The following is a 19,780-nucleotide window of genomic DNA, read 5'->3' on the forward strand; positions in this document are numbered from 1 at the left end:
CAAGGAATTTTGCTGATCCAACTGCCTCAGCAGGATTTGGTGGTAAAGACATGGCTGATATGCATGCTACAAAACAGAGAACTAAATCACCCATGAGAAACGATACCATAAGATGCCAAGAGATTCCCTATAAGATGCCCTGGGTTACACAAATTACAACTTACTTGAAATATCGTCAGCTATGGAACTTTCCTAGACAGAAGATGGGAATTTTAAATCCCCCTCCATCCCTATACTAGACAAAAACAAATCCAGATTTCCCTAGGACTTTCTTAACTTGTTTTCTAGACCGAACTTTCTGTGAAAACGTCATCTTTCATAATGTAAATACTGTTTATTTTGGGTAAGCAACAGATACAATTTTATTTGCTATATTTACCAGAGCAATCTTTTAGTTCTTTGCATCGTCACCATAAAAGACTTAGACTCACCTTATGTAAAACATTCTTCCCAATGTTCCTTTCATTTCCAGAAAACAGGCTAATCAACTCTCTATGAGGCCAACTAGTGAAATTCTCTCTGTTTTATCCACCCATAAAACAAGCTTAAAATCCAAGTAATTGCTGGGTGCTGGCTCCTGCTTATAAGCTTAGCTACTCAGGAGGCTGAGATCTAAGAATCGCAGTCCAGAGCCAGCCTGGGAAGGAAAGTTCATGAGACTCAGTTCTTCAATTAATCACCAAAAAAGCTATAAGTGATGCTGTGGCTCAAGGGGTAAAGCCCTAACTCTGACCATAAAAGCTCAGGGACAATGCTCAAGCCCTGAGATCAAGCCCTAGAACTGGCCCATACACATGCATACACATATGTACATATATACACACACAAATTCAAAGAATAATATTTTGAGAAAATTCAGAGAGACAGAATATAAGACGTAGACAAAAAGCAAAAGAAGACATTGAATAAAGTCTTGAGAACTTTCTATGCTACATGGATGCATGACAGTATAATATTATACCACTATGCACTTCTTCAGCAGTTCAACATATATTTACCATGTATTGGTTCCATATAAAACACAGTACTTGGCACTTTGGAAGATGCAGATGAGTTCAACATAATCCTTATTCTTGAGAAATAATCTCTGACTCTTGTACAATAGTTGTAGAGTTTTTTAAAGCAAGAAAAACATGTGTAGCTAGTAATATAGTATATATAGTATCTATAATATAGCATATATATAGTATCCAACAGAATGAAAGGCAGTTTTAATGGAGGCACCCAGGTGCATCTGAATGTAATAAAATGATTAAGAATAGAAAAAGTTACTGGTTAGGTCTATTCCCTGAACCCAACAGCAAACCCTTAAATTAGGGGTGACTCAATGAAAATAAGTGGTCATCTTCACCACACTTACCCACTCTTCCAAAAAAAAAAAGAAAAATCTTACTTAAAGCCAGTTAAAGTGTGGGATCTATTGCTAAATAAGGACAAAACGACAAATGATGGGTTAGATATTCAAACCACAAATTGAGGTTTCTTCACTTGAGTAAGAGACAGGATGGAGTTTTAAAAGTTTCAAGCTACATTTAAAAAAATACATTGTGGGAGAAAACAAATGAATATTATCCTTTCCTACCAAATATAAGATAAAGGAGAAAGAGGTTAAGCCATGAGGAAAGAACCTCACAATTACATTAGAGCAGAAAACTGTCCATCCCATATCCAAAAAAAAAAGGCTGATCTTAGTTAGGCAATGAAAAGATCTCTATGTGAACTTGTGAAAGAGATAACCATCCCTCAGGATATGTTGATGAAAAGAAAGCCCCAGCTGCTGCTACTACAGTGTGGAGTGTTATGTTAGTCCAGGAGACAATCAGGTGAGCAATTATGAGTACACCTGTTGATAACCAGGTGATCCAGGCTACAAGAGGTTTCTCTCTCACTATGACATTGGTTTTCCAGGTGTTTTTGTTCTCAGTAGCCTACTTTGAAATGAAATCTTATGGCTCTACCTACCATATATATATATATATATATATATATATATATATATATATATATGTACATATATATAAAATAATATATTCACACACACACACATATATATATATACACACATATATGTATATGGAGAGAGAGAAGAGATTAAAACAGGCCCTGGTGACTCAGGAGGCTGAGATCTGAGGACCTGGTTCAAAGCCTCACTTGGGCAAGAAAGCCTATGAAACTCTTGCCTCCAACTAACTACCAAAAAAGTCAGAAGTGGAGCTGTGGCTCAAGAGGTAGAGTGCTAGCCTTGAGCAAAAATACTCAGGGACAGAGCCCAGGTGCTGAGTTCAAGCCTCAGCACCAGCACGTGCATGCACGTGTGTGTGTGTGTGTGCGCGCGCATCACACACACACACACACACACACACACACATTTGTGTGTCCCCCTGCATTGCGGCCATCACTGAGGCATTTCTGTGGAATGCTGGGTCTTGTACTGGATTATCCCTGAGACTCTTTGTATATAAACATGGCTATAACTTCACTGGAGCATAAACTATTTAGTAATGATTTAAGGTAGGATTTCTACTTCCTCATCATTCTCTAGTTTTTTTTTTAAACAGAGGATCCAAGCTCCAGAAAATAATGGGGGAATTACTTTTTGAACTTAGTGGAATGAGAAAATAACTTCTGAGGGGAAACCTAGATTCTTGATGACTGAGAAATGAACTATCTAAGTGGTTTCAGTTATCCATGCCAGAAAAGAGAAAATAATAGTTATCTATGGCAACCAAAATAAAAAACAATTTCCCTCAAATTGGGTACAATCTAAACTAAAGTACACAATGAAAGCTGAGATTGCCCTACTAACTGTCAGACTATGAAGCTGAAGTAGATGACCAACTTTTTTGAGATGGGCTGAGGTGCCGTATAGCCTTGAACTTTTGATCCTCCTACCTCAGCCTTTTGAGTTCTAGAATTCCAATACCAGCTTAAAACCTCTGTGTGTGTGTGTGTGTTTGTGTGTGTGTGTGTGTGTGTGTGTGAGTGTGTAAGGTTTGAACTCAAGGCCTTCTGTTGGCCAAGCAGATACTCTACTTTAATCACATTCCCACAAGACTAAAAATGCAATGACAAACATAATGTGGAATGACAAGAATTACATTTATTTTTCTTGGAGTTGAATGATTAGATTCTCATCCCTCTCTGGATGAGAATTAGTTTAAAAAAAACTGGGCAAATCTTATATACTAAAGAGTAAATAATAATAATAATAATAATAATAATAATAATAATAATAATAATAATCTACTTTCCTCCCAAACATTTTCCTAACACTAGAAAGTATATGTGGAGGGTCAAATCAAGAAAAATAGAGGAAACCCATCATCTTAGAATCAGCTCGCACAGTTTTATGTCGTTCAAGGGATTAGAGGGATTGAAGAGCACTCAACTCCTAGCCTTGCGCTGATTTTACAGTCTTTCTCCCCTCCCCCTCTCTCCTAAGATGCACTTGTATCTTATATTACCCTTCATTCTACTCTTCATTCCAAAGAGGCCCTTTGGAATGTGAACTGGATAGCACTTTATCAAATGTGTGTGTGTTGTGGAGACTTGGGGTGGGATTACTATGTGGAGTTTGGGCGGTACAGTTAGAGGAAGAGGCAGAAAGGGGTCCAGGAAGAAACTTGCATTTCTAACTTTGTCACTATTTAGCTGGTGATACAGTTAACCAATATGTGAAAAGTAAGAGGTGGAAGAGCAAGTTTAGGAAGGAAGATAATGAATTCCATTTTAGAATTCGTGGTACCGTGCCCTTCCAAGCTCATTCTCCGCCACACAAGTCCATCTCCAGTCTGCACCTTACTCAACTTCAACTCTTCTCACTTTGGGAAACAGTCTTCTAAAGCAGTCCATCATCCCATTTTTCTGCTGGCCTTTTCCCAACCTCTCTGGCTCCTTCTCTGTTTCAAACATGTGTCTTTCTTTGTTTTGTATTGTTCTCAGTCTCCAACACTTCTGAGTTACCATATGCATTGCCACATCTTCCACTACTGTCCAATCCCAACAGGTCTAAAATGGAATTCGTTGTCTTCCTTCCTAAACTTGCTCTTCCACCTCTTACTTTTCACATATTGGTTAACTATATCACCAGCTAAATAGTGACAAAGTTAGAAATGCAAGTTTCTTCCTGGACGCCTTTCTGCCTCTTCCTCTAACTGTACCGCCCAAACTCCACATAGTAATCCCACCCCAAGTCTCCACAACACACACACATTTGATAAAGTGCTATCCAGTTCACAATCATCAATTCTTCTGGCGTCATTCTTCCTTCCCACCCTCCCTCAGGTACTGTCTTAGTTCAGAGACATGATCTCCTCAAATCTCCTGAGGTCGCCTCCTACCTGCATTGTCTCTCCTTCCTCCAGTCCTTCTTTATATCTACCTGCCTCTGTGCTGCTGTGGAGCATGCTGTAACAAACTCTATTTTTAAAATTTCAGTAGCTCCTTACTATTTAGTAGATTTCTTTCTTTCCTTTTTTTTTTTTTTGTCAGTCGTGGGGCTTGAACTCTTGGCTTGGGCACTGTCCCTGCACTCTTCAGCTCAAGGCAAGGGCTCTACCACCTGACCCCAGAGCCACTTCCGGTTTTCTGGTGGTTTATTGGAGATAAGAGTCTTACAGCTTTTGCTGCCCGGGCTGGCTTTGAACCATGATCCTCAGATCTCAGCCTCCTGAGTAGCTAGGATTACAGGCGTGAGCCACCACCACCCGGCTTACTTAGTAGATTTCTAATTCCACATTTCAGAAATAAATTCATTTCTTCTGAAAGTGCCTATCACCCCAGCACTTGGGAAACAGAGGCAAGAGGATTGATAGTTCAAGAATAGTTTGGCTATGTAGCAAGAAACTGCCTCTCATATAGAAAAATTTTTAACTCCCTATTAGTTCTAAAATTCCCAAAACACAGTGAAATTAAAACAGGTCAACAACAATATATAAAGCAGTCCTCAAATCTGAGCATGTTGCATTGCACAAAACAGGGTCAGAGAAGCTGTTCTGGTAGTTTCAGCATTTTAGCAGCCTAGGGCAAGTCATGGAATTCCAAAATCTCAAGTGCTTCACCAGTAAAAATGGGAATAATATCATCTGCTTTGAAGGTTGCGGAGAGGATTAAAGAAAGCATTGCTATGTGCTGAGGCAATCAGTGGATGCTTGGCCATCATTTTCTCTTTTCCCATGGAAAACATATTAAAGATGGTAGACATGCTGGTTAGTTTCCAGATCAACCAAAGAAAAATCTATCTAAGCCTCACGTCCTTAGCCCTAAAGCCAAGATGGCTCAGTCAGCATTCAATGACTGTTTACATTCCTGGGCACTGGGCTCTAAGGGTTTTTTTTTCCCCCTCCATAATTCGAGAGAGCAGTCTGTGGAAAGTGACAGGTAAATATACAATATGAAGTAGCAAGGTCAAAGGTAAACCATGACTATTTAAAGGGGTGCTTACAGGCTTAGGGTCAGGAAATACATTTGTAAAAAAGCTGCTTTTTTATTCCCATAGGTTACCTGACTCTGGGACACTTCCTTGAAAAGCCCGTGTTAGAGTAAATTAGACTTTGTCAGAAAACCACAGTCATCCAGGTACAAAGAACAAAGAAAAGGTTTATTGCCAGCAAAGGGACCAGCAAGACCCCCTCTCACACGAGAGAAGTGAGAAGTGTTGCCGGAGGTGACCTAAAATCTAATGGACCTAGGAGGGCTTAGGAGGCGGAGACCCTGGTGTGGACATGTGGACCAGGAACTTCATCATGGCAGCTAGGATGTATGACTGCTGCCTAAACAGTAGGTAAGGGGTCCTGCAGATTCCCAGACCTGAAGGTCACTCTAAAGGGATCTTGCTGCTTTATATGGTTGTAGCAATCCCAAAGGTGTGCCATCTCCAGGTAAGGGGCGGGGGGGCGGGGGGGGGGGGGACCTGATTATTTACTGCCTTTACTAATTGGGCTGAGTGTCTGCCTTGGAAAGGAGAGAGGGGGCTATTGGGCTAACAGCCTGGAATGGTGGATTTGTCTAGAATTTAAGAGCAGAGAACACTGAAAGGAGAGAAGAGAAAATAGAAGTTTTAAGTCCATTTCAGAAAAACAAATATTCTAAGTTTCCTATCACATGTGGAAATTAGATCTAAAATTATATATATATATATATATATGTGAAAATATATTGAGGGTCATATGTATGTATACATATGACAACTTGATTAAAGTATAGATTCTTGATTAATCCTCGGGATGAATCTTTGAAGGTATGGGTGTGGTTGGGAGAGCTGGAGGACAATGATGGGAGGAGTGACATGGATGGACATGCATAGACTCTTAAACTGACATGTTAATTGAAACTCTTGTACAACTACTTAAAGATCTTTTTTTTTTTTTAAAGAAAAAGGACCAATTTAGAAGAAAATCATGCAAGCCACATCTGTGATACAGTTGGAGACAGAAAAAGGACTCCAAGTCTCTCTCCCTTAGAATTGCCTGGAAGCTTGAAATGACGAGAAAGTCTGGGTAAACTGCACTAATCAAAAGAGAAAAGGCCAAAAGGTGGGCGTGGGGGGACAAAGCCACCAACTCAGCAGTAGGGAAGAAAGGAAATTCCTGTGGGTAGACTGTCAACCAGGCCCTAGAAGGCTCTTGCCTTTGCTATGCTTTTCCTTCTTCATGGCATAAACCACCTTATTACCAAAAATTCTCTGATGATGGGCTCCTAACCAGTCCCTGCCTGCAGACTTTGCTTTCTTAAAATAATTCTATATAACATCACAAAGCCTGCATTCCTAAAAAGACTCGTTAAATCTTAAAATCCCCACACTAAAGCATCGGTAAGAACTCTAAATTACCTCCTGGATTAAGTTCATACTTCAGAGTAGTATTTGAGACCTTCAATGCCGTTCAAGTCAGTTGCCAAGTGTAGGTAAACAGTAGAAGGTACAAGAGTAGCAGCGAAGGAGGAACACATGAATCCATGGAACAAGGAAGAAATCAACCAGTGAAGTATTCAAGGGTGGGTAATTTAATTACAACTAGGGAAAAGTGATACCTCAATTCCAGAATTCTCCTGGGCATTGAAGGGAGAGGATAACCTCAAACAGCAGAGGTGGGTGAGGTAAATATTTTCAAATGAGAGAATAGGAAGGGCAAAATAGGTAAGATATGCTCAAAAAAAAAAAAAGAAAGAAAGAAAAAGCTAACTTTCTTGTGTAACTGAATGAACTATCTTTCCCATAACACAACAAAATGCAAGCAATCTCAGATCACACTGCCTGGGTTCAAATCCTGACTCCATCATTTGAAACTGTGTATAGTCTTGGACAAGTAAGTCACTGTTCTCTGCTTCAGTTTTCACATTTATAAAACAGAGATGTTAATGCCAGGACTGACGACATAAAATCACTATGAGTCACTGAGAGAAGCCCCCTGGCCCATGTGAAGCACACGATGAACGTTAGTTGTTATGGTACAACAAAGGGAATTTGGGGAAAGTAATGAGAGACATAGTGCTGCAAGTGCCTGGAACTTCAACAAACTGTATCACACCACTTGAGACTGGAGCAGAGAAATGACTGAGTCTAATGCAGCACCAAGGCAAGCTAATGATACATTCCTGCAGAGAATACACAGATACCTGTGACTGTGTATAAAAGAATTTCATTGATAGAAAAGTACATGGCACTAGAAATGGTCCTAGAAAGATCTGGGGTGGGGGTGGGAGGCAAAGAACTGTAAAGACATTACCAGAAGAAATATGTCAGGATAGAGAGGAAGATGAAAAAGAATATCCTTTTTTCAAAGCAACTCAGAAATCTAGGGGTTCAGACACACTGTATTTGGTTTTGTTATTCTCTGAACACCTATAGTATTTATGCATAATCTAAGAAGATTATTATACAAGTCCATTTATGTATTTCTCACCAGCTACTTTACATATTCAGTAAACTCTGAGACTTCTTTCCTAGTTGCATTGAAACCAACACTAAGCAATCAGTCACCAGAGGAAAGACACCAATGTTTAACAGTTTCAGTAGCTCCAATGGTTAAATAAAGCCTAAGTTTCCTTTGGTAGATTACCCTTTCAAGATGGATGACAGAAGAGCATAAATCCATTAATGAGGAAACTTGAAATGATGCCAGGTTAATTTGGGTTCCTCTGAGCTTCAAAAGCCAGGAACACACCCACGAACTACAAGTGGCCTGTTCCCTTAATCCATGGATGTAGCTCACCAGCTGCCACCCTGAGGGAGCATGCACAGCATTCATTAGGCTGTTTTGTGAATTTGCTATTTGTAAAGGCGAAGGCAAGTATAAAACAAAAGATGTCTTTCCTCTGCTTTTATATACCCACTCTCACCTTATGTTCCCTACACATAACACAGCTATTGCTCAAATCCACTCGAATTTACCACATTCATTGTATTTCTAAGTCTTTAAAAATGTAATCAAGCCAGGCACTAGTGGCTCACACCTGTACTGTCCTAGCTACTGAGGAGGGTAAGGAAAATCTGTGAGACTCTTACTGACAATTAACTACCAGAAAACCAGAAGTGATCCTGTGGCTCAAAGTGATAGAGTGCTAGCTTTGAGTGGAAGAGCTCAGGGACAGTGCCCAAGCCCTGAGTTCAAGCCCCATAACCAACAACAACAACAAGAAAGTAACTGAATAATGTCTAGCTAAAGGTTTTAATAAGCTGACAAAATTGTTCTTAGATATATATTTGTAAATACACATGGGAAAAACTGAGATAAGATTTTCTGTAAATGATAACATTTTCAAGTTTTTTTCTTTTCCTTTTTCCTTTCCTTTCCTTTCTTGTGTTAGTCCTAGGTTTTGAACTCAGGCCCTGCGTGCTTTTAGTTCTATTTGGCTCAAAGCTGGCACTCTTATCACTTGAACCATAGTTCCATTTCTGGCTTTTTAGTGGTTAATTGGAGATAACAGTCTCACAGACTGTCCTGCATTTTTAAAGTTTCTACAAATAACAAAGTCAGGAGAGTTGTTTTTTTTTGTTTTTTTTTTTTTTTTTTTGGGGGGGGGGGGGGGGTGGGCGGGGTGAGAGCGAAAGAGAGAGAGTAACTGAGTCCCCAAAGTCTAGACATTCAAAAGTATAAATCAAAATTAAAAAGTCACTAGAGCCAGGTGCTGGTGGCTCACACCTGGCTATAATTCTAGGTACTCAGGAAGCTGAGATCTGAGGATAGCCAGAAAGTTTGAAGCCAGCTCAGATGGAAAGCCTGTGAGACTCTTATTTACAACTAAACTCCAAAAAGCCAGAAATTGAGGTGTGGCTCAAGTAGTAAAGCACAGGCCTTGAGCCAAAGAAGCTCAGGGACAGTGCTCAGGCCCTGATATCCAAGTCTCAGGACCTGTACCAGAAAAAATAAATAAATAAAGTCACTAGAAGGTTCAAATTGATGGAATTAAATGCTATCTTGAGATCAGCACCTACCACATACATCAATTTCTCTTGATGGTCAGTTAATTTCCTGGGAAAGGGAATGGTATTTGATTATCCACAAATACCATAGATCTATGCCACAAACCTCCAATTGGTTTAGGTACCATAAACTGCTGAAATGTAGAGTACTCTCTAGAGACACAGGTCATGGGGTTTTCTCTAGATCCATAAACTCAGAGTGAGAAGAGATGCACTTCCTCTAAGATACATCAAAAGAAAACACATGCTCAGCTTGTCCTATAACAGCTAAGAACTAAAAGCATTGTTCCCAGATTTAAACCCTTTGGTAGCTGAGTCCTGCTGATTTAAAAAAAAAAAAAAAGCCCTCCACACTCACCTGAGACTTTGAGACCTCTCTCTGTAGTAAGCTTCTCTCTTCAGCAGAGTCAGACAGTAAATCGGGGCCAGACATGGAGGAGAGTGTGGTTTTAGGAGCAGCAGCCTCCTCTTGGGAGAGAGATGAGAAAGACATGGGAGAAGTCAGCCTCCCCGTCACACCTACTCCTGTGGCTGCCTCCATTTCACTGGACATGCTGGAAACAAGCTGGCTTGTGTCAGGCTTTGGGGCAGGGGTGCTGGCCAAATTGTGCTGAGTTTTCTTAGCTCCTTCTACATCCCCATTATACTTCCAACCATCATCCATCTAAATGGGAAACAACATTTTTAAACTTGATATTCTGTTGGCTTTTCTTTTCTGTTTTAAAAAAAGATACTCATGAATATTTTAAAACTACTGAAGTAACATATGCCTCTCACAGCAAAGTAACTACTGTTAAAACCTTGGAGTACATTCTTACACCCCAACAGGTAAACACTTACATAGTAGGAAGAATCGTTGTTTTTAATTAAAGTATTACTATATGCATACTTCTGAAAATTGCTTTGCTTATTTACATTACCCTAAGTCAACAGGAACTTTAAGTCAGGTTCTTTTAGTTATAGACTTCCTAGCATGAATATCAGTAGTCTATTCATTTGATATGCATTTAAAGTTGCCTATTTTCAGTCTCTTCCCAAAATTATATCTAACTCTCCATAGATCTTTAGAACTGGAACTTGATATTTTAATAGCCCAGATCTCCCCTGCCCCAAATTGCTGGATCCAAGGTTTTATACAATAAAATTTCTGAATATTAAGTTATGGTAACATATAAACATCCATTTCTCCCTGCATCCTCACCAACACTAAGTATTTCCAGAATTTAAATGTCTGTAACCTGATGGGTAAAAAGTCCTATGCCTCTTTCTTGTTTTAATGAGACTGAAGAGGCTCTGTATATTTTATGTTATCAGCCATTCAAATTCCTTCTCCCTTGAATTGGCCATTCACTTCTTTTTTTTCCAAAGTTGAATTATTTCTATCCTAGTGATATTAACCCTTTATTTATGATACAGTGTGTGTGACAGCCCTCTTCTCCATCATCAACCATCTTAACTATGCTGATCATGTCTATCCTATAAACTTAATTGTTAAGTCATCAAATATGTCTGTATTTCTCTCTTTAAAGAAGGGAAATAGAAGTTTCCTAATTGCCCTCACCACAAATACTGAAATTTTTTAAAAATAATTTTAAGGCTGAATATTGGCAGAATAGGAATGCAAACATGAATCTTGAGACTGTGTTACTTCATTTCCCAAAATAAAAGTTCACAAGGGCCACTTCATAACCAGGAAATAGGCTGCACTATTCTGCATGCTTTAAAATCCCAATATAAATAGAAATGTGTATATCAGAATAAGATACCTTAGTCAGAATACCCAAATATATCAAGTTCTGAAGTGGGAAATCCAAATTTGTATAGCAGCTCTTGAAAAATCTTTCGATTAAACCATATAAAATGACTGTTTGCATAGATCAAAAGGAGATGACTGTTGTCAATTTAATATTGCTTAACCCAATACTTTACAACAGCTATATTTGAAAGAAATTCTAAAAATGCATGCTTTGCCTTAGAATAAGCCGTACTCATTCTTTAAAATATTATCAGTCCTACTTAACTTTCAACATCCTGCACCATTGCTGTTTTTAAGCATTAAGTTTCTATTGAATATAAATGGGCATACAAATGCTCTATAAATATATATACATATATCTTAGATATTTTACACATAAGTATTTCTAACTCCAGCCTCTGGACACATTCCCCAATGTTTTACACTTCAGACCAAACTAGATGAACCAGGAGCGTTTGTTGTTTTTTACCGTGTAGGATCTGGGGAGTGATGAGATTCCCCTTGCCTGAGTGCCAAAAGGTCTCGGTGTGACCACAGATGTTAACCTGGCTGTATCAGTTTTCTGGTAGCTTCTGGGGAGAGAGGCTGAAGCTGAAACTCGAGTCACCTCCATTCGTGTACTCAGTGAATGCTGAGAAGACAAAGAAGCTGAGCGCTGTTCTACTGCTGGGGGGTTAGAAGGAAGCCCCGTTTCAGTAGCTACACTGTCCTGCATGTTCAGGAAACGTGTAGAGGCTTCTTTAGGAAATTCAGTAGGAAAAGTTGTTCCCTCCTCTTCTGCTCTCTGGCTCTGGTAACTGGTTTCTGACAGAGTCAGTGAAGGAGAGAGCGCTTCATCATTTGGTATATCATCGGAAGAATACAATCTCCCACCAGATGTAACTGTAGAATTTTGATTTCGGGATTCCCTTAGCAAAGAGAAATGCACCATCACCAAAGAGTTATGCATTTAACCCAGAAGTAAGAGACAATTACTAATGTTTAAGAGGCCAGGACTCACAATAATACAACACTAAGAGTAAAATGATATATAGTTTTCATTGCCACAACTAAAAAAGAACTTGACCTTTATTAGGAAAGAGGCTCTCAAATACTTTACAAAGATTTCTTTAGTCATGACAAGATTTTGGTAACAAATCAGGGAATTTCTAACAAGGAATTATTCAGTTTTATCCCCTAACCCTTCAAAAAATTAGAATATTATATATAAGTGACTGACACCCAATTTGAACCCTGCAGGGGGGTAGATTCCTTGATCACATTGTCATTTTCCTATATAAATTTACAATGTATGAGTAAAAATAGAATAGCACTTAGACTTAGGCTCTGATAAAGATCCAGTGTATGATGTCATACATTTTGATTAAACCTCCGTGGATAATTATTATAAGTTAAAAGTCACTATTCTTAAAAAGTTTTGTATAAAATCTTTCATAGTTAAGCGAAATGAACCCCAAGACAGGGACACAAATAGTTTTATTTTTCTTTCTTGCTATTGTTTTTAACGTACATATAACGTACTATGTTATTTTTTTTTTGTTTCTTTGGTATGTTCTTCCCCCATAGTATAACCCCTGTTTTCACTGTATTTGTTTCCTGTGCCCTGCATCTTGTATATACACTTTTCTAACTTGGGGAGGGGAAGGGAAATAACAAAATGCTTAAATAGGGATACAAGTTGACCCATTGTAACAGTGAGATGTACAAGACACTATGTTGAAAACAAACTTTACAACTTGGGGAGGAGGTTGGGGAAGTGGGGAGGGAAGGGATGGTAGGGGAAAAACAAAAGAGGAGGTAAAAATGCTCAATAGGAAATGTACTCATTACCTTACTCATGTAACTGTAACCCCTCTGTATGATATTTTACAATAAAAACATATTAAAAATCAAAAAAGTCACTATTCTTATTCATAGAGTTGGTAAAAGCAGACTCACTTAACATTTAGTTATAAGCATCTACCTCCCAGGCTAACTGTCTTGCATTTAAGTGATTGGAACTCTGTTTATCATTGGCTTTTCAGAAACAAAGAGGCTCTGTTTAATCTCACCCAGCAGTATATTTCCTTTTTGACATTATTCTTAAGTCATATTTGCTTTCTCCCTGACCTATAAATATGCTAGGGTTTCACACGGTAACTGCTTTACAGATTTTAAATGTGACCTTCACCTTGCCACACTGTAACACAAAGAATAAATCAACAAGCTCATACACTTGCTTCTATATACTTCCTTTAAAATATAACTGAAGTTACACCACTAGAGCTGACAAAGGAACTTTATTCTAGTTTATATGATTTAGTTAATAGTGAGGCTGATCTAATTAGCCCTTTCCACTCTTAAAAGTACTTTTGAAGAGTAAAAAGTAGGGTATTTTCTGCACCAAATATAGCCAATACCTTCCATTTCCACAAGCAAATGTACCTGAGACAAGAACTATTGCTCACCTAGCTTAAGTACTCTTTTCTTTTAATACAGGTCACCATTTCAGGAATACTTGGTTTTTCCACTGCAGAGAAAACCCTGGCTGTTTCAGCCACACATTTGATCAACACGAAACCCTGGACAACACCTGTGTCACCACACTTAGACAAAACCTCTGTCTGCCATAGGGAGATCTCCGAACATCAGCCTTTTACCTGTCCTGTAGCATCTCTCTAACCGTCTTAGAGCTTCTGTCTGCCTTCTCAAGTGCCTGCTTTTCAATTTCTTCCCTCTCTTCCTTTTTCTTCTGCAGATCCGAAGTATAATTTTTCCGGCGACTTTTCCATTTTGCAAGGTCCTGAGAGAAAAAATAAAATCACATCAGCCCAGTCATACCTGAATTTCTACACGCCCCCTGTGAGCAGCAAGAGTACACCAGCTATCCTGTTACATCGCTGAAACTACTCACTCCCACTTGTGCCAAGGTGCCCTCATTTTGCTTTTTATAGCCAGTGTTTCTGTACCAAGCCTTTATCTTATGGGTCTGTCTGCAAACACTGACCTAATAAGATACAACCCCATTTTTGTTTTTCCAGACGGTGCCTTCGCCTCCTTGCTCACTTCACACAGAATGCTAACTGCTTGTAATGAGGTGCTAGGTTAGATCTAGCAGGAAATGGCTCGAGTTTGTTTTCATCTCACTCCACAAATATTGCTGTGATGGGACAGAATGTGTTCACTAGAAAGATGGAAATGGGATATAACTGTCACAGTCAAGAGCTGGTGAGTAGTCTCACTCAGCTAAAAGGAGCTGAAGACCCTGCAACACACAGGTCACTAAGTCATGGCTCCTTCCACGGAAGGCTCATTCTGGAAGGAAAAGGCAGACCTGTAAATAACAGTCAGTAACAACTGTCATAGATCACTTAGAAAAGCCAGGTTTCTAAAGAGAGAGAGTCATTTACACCTCCAGAAAGGAAGAGTTTGTAAAGGCTTCACTGGGCAGGCCAGACGAATATTATATGATCTCAAAGTGGGTAAACTCCACATAGCTCAGGGCACGGAGAAAGATCATACATGAACAAGCCAACATCTGTTTTCCTTATTCCCTAACGTTAGGCCTAACCTAGTCAGGTGACCCCTGGATAATCCCCCCAACTCATTTTCAACTACCCCTAGCAACATAGGCTCATTCTGACTCCAAGTGGATTAAGACATTTTGAAAGCTATGATTCTACAGCAGAGAAACGTCATGTTAAAAACAGCAAGAGGCATTCCAGTCAGAATGTTGAAAGGAGTGACATCAATCAAGATATATTCATAAACTGCTTTGTTAAAGTAGTTTGTACAACTACTTAAAGATAATAATAAAATTTAAAATGTATTTTTAAAAAGAGGTACATTCAAGGTCTCAGACTAAAAGGAACCTCACGCTTAGGGCATGCAAAGTAAGTTTGATGATTCACTTTGGTAGCACACAAGGCTACTTTTCCTTTTCAGACAGCCTGAGAGCAATATGAACGATAACCAGAAAGAACAAAAGCATTATGCATTCCATCCCACAGATAAATGGCATGAAGTTTCATCTGATTTAACTCAATAGACATTCCTCTCTCCAAGTTATTCTCATATCAAAAAGTTCACCAGACATTTTGGTTATAAAACCTTATAGGCTTTTCCTTTCTTTTTGTTTGTTTGGCAGTGCTAGGGATCAAGATTAGGGTCTCACATATATGAGGTAAGCCCCACACTGAGCCTTTTTGAAAATTGAGACCCCCAAAGAAAGAAGGACTTGAATTTTAGAAAGGTAGCCATCAGTGGTTGCTTTACTAATGAATAGATTTTAGTTCCTATGAAAATTTAGATTTGCTCTCTGACCTCCTGTTTCAGGCTACCCCTCAACTCTCTTACTATGAAGTAGTCCTCAAACTTCTATCATCTTCTTATTTATAGCTTGTCTACTATAGTTGTTTATAACAACGACTACATTCAAAAATAGAAAAGGTTACTTTCCTCTTTACGGTTAAGAGTAAGTCTATGCCCATTTAAATACCTAGATGTCAGCTCAGTTGAAACATCTCAATTTTGATTCATAGCAATAATGATTTCTTCAGCCAAAACTGTACTCTAGGTTGTATTTTCTCCCAGTCTTCTCAAGAAGCCTTAAGAACCTGTTTTAATCTCTCTCTACTAAATGCCAATACCCCTGTTCACTATAAATCCTAACCCTAATCAAAGTCTTTTCCTTACAAAAACATAATGAACAGTCATATCTAATTCAACCACCAAAGCAAGAAACACAAGGAAATGAAACAACTTATGAGATACCACAGAAAATATGAGAAGATAAATATTTTCATATTATTTTACTGAGGCTTTTAAAATGTGCACCAATAATAGGCCCCCAAAAAAGTTTAAAATTCTTTGTTACATGTCTACAGAGTCAAATATTATACTTGCAAGGGAAATTGTCCCTTAAGTATCTTGACTTTCTTTTAAGAGAAGGAAATGCAACACATAACACACTCCTTCTACCAATTTAGGAATACTCACATCCTGCCATTTCTGATCTTGTTCTTTTAACTGGGATTTTATTTTCTGCATCTCCTCATACCGCAGCTGACGCAGATTTTGAACATCCTCTGCACTGACATCGCTCATGGACTTACTCCTGTAACAAAAATACAACCAGTCACCACGGTTTACATGACCCAACTGTGTGGAGGCAGGTTGGGCTTATATGTGGAAATTCCACCTAAATTTTGACTCTACTACCTAGACACTTCAGTGATAGTATCACAGAAACAGCCCTACAGAGATAAATGGTATTTTTCCAAAACCCAGAAACAAGAGCCTGGCCACTCAAATGTGAATTTTTTCACAAAAAGAACCAAATGAACCCTGCACAAACAGGAAAAAATAATAATAACCTCGTGTTTCATGTATGAACAGTTGATTCCTGAAAAGCTAATTCAGAGAAAAAAATCATAATCCATCACTAGAATCATAAGTCTTTTATTTTTCTGTCTTCCCCAAAGATAAGCTATTAAGGTTTGGCTGCCTTTTCGGGGCACTTACTAAATAATTTAGTGATTACCTGATATTTTCTCCTCAAGTTCAATACCATGAGTAGATGCACTGCTTCTTGTCAAAGATCTACCACACACCACTGCCCTGGACTGGTTCTCAAAGGACCATAGGTAGTTTCCCAACAGTCCGTCAGACCATCTTGGTTACCCTTCCTTTCATTAAGGCAGCGTTCATATACCCAGCTTATAACTACTACATGAGGTTTAGCTCTGGAAGAGTATAACAGTTGGAGAGGAGAACCAAAGAATAGAGAGGAGTGAGGTCCAAGCATGTGTCTGCTGTCCCAATGTACCTACAAAGGATGGTAAATTGCACCAGAGGAGATGGATCAAGATGGCCTCCCAGACAGGAAGGAGTCAGGTCTGACTGCTCCAGAGAGACAAAGAGCTTTTAAAAGCGGTGAATCCTAGCTGTTCTTTCCCATTGCACTTCTGAGTTTATTGCATTGTAACCTGACTACACTTTCAGTTACTTAAGTGAAGTCCAACTCATGTTCTTGGGCACCTAAAGATTGCCTTCTCCACAATTCAGCCATCACTTTTCCTTCATTAGATCCTCTTCTTTAGCTTGCTCAGGAATGCACTTAGCACTCCCATGCAAATAACCCCAAGTGTACAGCCCAGGACCTGCCCCTCCTTTGACTCATTTCCAACGGCTCCTGAACAAACATTTCTGCATGGATATTCCCTCAGCACCTCGTCTGTAAAAGGACCAGTTGAAATCATATCTCAGAAGGGTTTTATAAACTGTAATTCTCTAGACACCTGGTTATTGTTACTGTAATCAAATTCGAAGCTGCTTTTCCTTTTGTGGTAGTTAATGGGGGGTGGGGGGGGAGAGAGTTAATGCCCTCCAATCATCTGCTTTTGAAACCTAAGAACCATTTTTCACTTTTCTTTCTTCTCCCCACTTTCAATTACTTACCAAGTCTTCTCACTCAGAGTCTCTTTCTTTTCATCTCTACTGCCAACACTCTAGATCCAAGGACAGGCCACCCTTACCTGGACTTCCAAAGAGCTTACTTCAATTATCAGCCAGTGAAATCCTCTCTCAAATGCTCCCTCCAACTCAATAGCCCTTCACTAATACTTATGTCTTTAAAAAAAAAAAAAAAAAAACTACTCAAAATGGATGAATGATGCAACTTTGTATTTTGCTTTCCCCTTAAAAGTCCAAAGGGCACCTTGAACTTAATTTACCATTACAAACTTCCTGGTTCAATCCACAACTTCCTTTCCCCAGTAAAAGAAAGCATGCATCCTTCTAGTTGAAGGACTTGAAGGACCCTCATCATCACCTTGCTTTCTCCCTTCCCACCAGCAGTACAGTCTTAACACAACAGCCAGAACCACCTTCCACAGTTGCACCCAAGACATAGCACCTGTTACTTTGTACCATCAGCTTCTTCCCATCTCTCTAAGTTAAAACCCGGCTTGCCCAAGACCCAAAGGGACTGATGCCTGGTTCCTGCCTGTTCTCATATTCAGTTCCACTGTGCTGGCCTGCCTGCCCTCTCCTCCTGCCAACTGGCCTCCTTGCTATGTTCACACATCATTTCTCCCCCTGAATGCTCTTCACCTCCCAAATCCATGTCTTCTCTCTTACTTGTAGCTACCTGCTCACATGCTGTTTCATTATGAGACCCTCTCCCTGGCGCACCCTGCAGTCATTGCCAAATGAGATGTATGTTTATTGACATATAATGTGTTGCCTTGCAAGTGTATAAAACAGGAATTGAGTCTGATTTGTTAGCTGACCTATTACTGGGCCTACACAAAGGCCAGACTATGTGAAGTGGTCATAAATGTGTTCAGTTCACAACACAGCATGATACAGATACGTCATCCTCACTTAACATCTATGGTAAGAATGATGTAATTTCCATCATATCTATCTAAGCAATCTATACCTACAATATTCCTAGTTCTTTGTAAGAAAGCCTTACTGCTTCCTAAAGTTTTATAAAGTTATATAGGATTTGTTAAGCAGTAGATTCCATATAGAATGTGAGTACATATATAAATACAAATGAGTGTATTAATGAGATGTATTTCTCACTAAGTTTATATTTAAAGAATTTCTGTGAGTTTGCTTAACTCCTACCTATCAAAAACTGAGCTAAGAGTTCAGTTTCAGTATCACCAACGATACTCACTAAGAAGCAGGGGAAAAGTCCTGACTCAAAGCTGGACACCTAACACATAAATTACATAAACTAGAATGAAAATGAAAATGCTAATTCATACTTTGATATTTTTAAGTGGGAAGAGGACTGGGCCATCTAAAGTGGTCTGCAGTCTTCCATAGTCTCTCTAGAACTCTCATCTTCCTGAACTGTGAAGCATGAACACACATCTTCCTGCACAGTGTATGGGTTGGGACAAGGCCACATCCTTCATCTGAGCACCTGAGCTCTGAGCAGAGGCTGGACTCTCAAAAAGTCCTCAGCAAGAATGAGTGAGTCAAACATGGTCTAGAATAGACAAGCTCCTTTGAAGGAAGGAATCTGAGCACAGTATGTTCCCTAGGGTTTATAAAGTTACCCCTGTGAAAACCGGAGTGCACTTGATTGTAGCCTGTGTGAACAACAGAGCAACAAAAGAAAGGACTCTGGGCCCAGCTGTGGCACCAGCATTCACCCCCCTAGCACACATGAGTTCCTTTCTGTGAGCCTTAATTTCCATCCACTAGGTTATAACTAAATGTAGTTGTGCTGATGCCATTTTTTAATAGCTGGTATGTATATGTTTTATACACACACACATCAGTTCCTAACTATGGCAAATATGATTCGATAGTATCTCCAGGAAGCTAACTCTAAGCCACTTCAAACTAGAGGCGTCACCCCAGATTACACTGAGACAATCTAGCCTAGAGAAGTACAGATCCTGAAGTGTTCTTCCTACCTTCTCAGTGCAAATAGCACAAAATTAAACTCTTACAGGTTCACTGTATGTCTCTTGGAAGCAACAGTGCCCAACAGTGTTGTAGCTTTATCTCATGAGAGTTCTATCATTCCTGTGTCTATACCCTTAGGAAAACTATGATCCCTTTTCTCCTTCTCCATGCCTCTGAAATGCAGATAACAC

At 39.3% G+C, this 19,780-nt stretch overlaps 1 protein-coding gene across 5 annotated transcripts in view; it reads right to left on the reverse strand.

The window, feature by feature from the left end:
* The window catches only part of Lmo7 (LIM domain 7), a 191,151-nt gene that overhangs the window by 23,483 nt on the left and 147,888 nt on the right, over positions 1-19,780 (reverse strand). For all 5 annotated transcript variants that reach the window (XM_042685403.1, XM_042685401.1, XM_042685402.1 and 2 more), the window contains 4 exons: positions 16,155-16,272; positions 13,817-13,959; positions 11,647-12,085; positions 9,780-10,085 (listed from right to left, as the gene is read on the reverse strand). In XM_042685403.1, the coding sequence (XP_042541337.1) occupies positions 9,780-10,085; positions 11,647-12,085; positions 13,817-13,959; positions 16,155-16,272 (1,006 nt within the window). The remainder of the gene's footprint in view (positions 1-9,779; positions 10,086-11,646; positions 12,086-13,816; positions 13,960-16,154; positions 16,273-19,780) is intronic.

This window comes from Dipodomys spectabilis, unplaced genomic scaffold (assembly GCF_019054845.1).
Source record: "Dipodomys spectabilis isolate Male_0828 unplaced genomic scaffold, ASM1905484v1 ptg000095l, whole genome shotgun sequence".
Taxonomy (NCBI): domain Eukaryota; kingdom Metazoa; phylum Chordata; class Mammalia; order Rodentia; family Heteromyidae; genus Dipodomys; species Dipodomys spectabilis.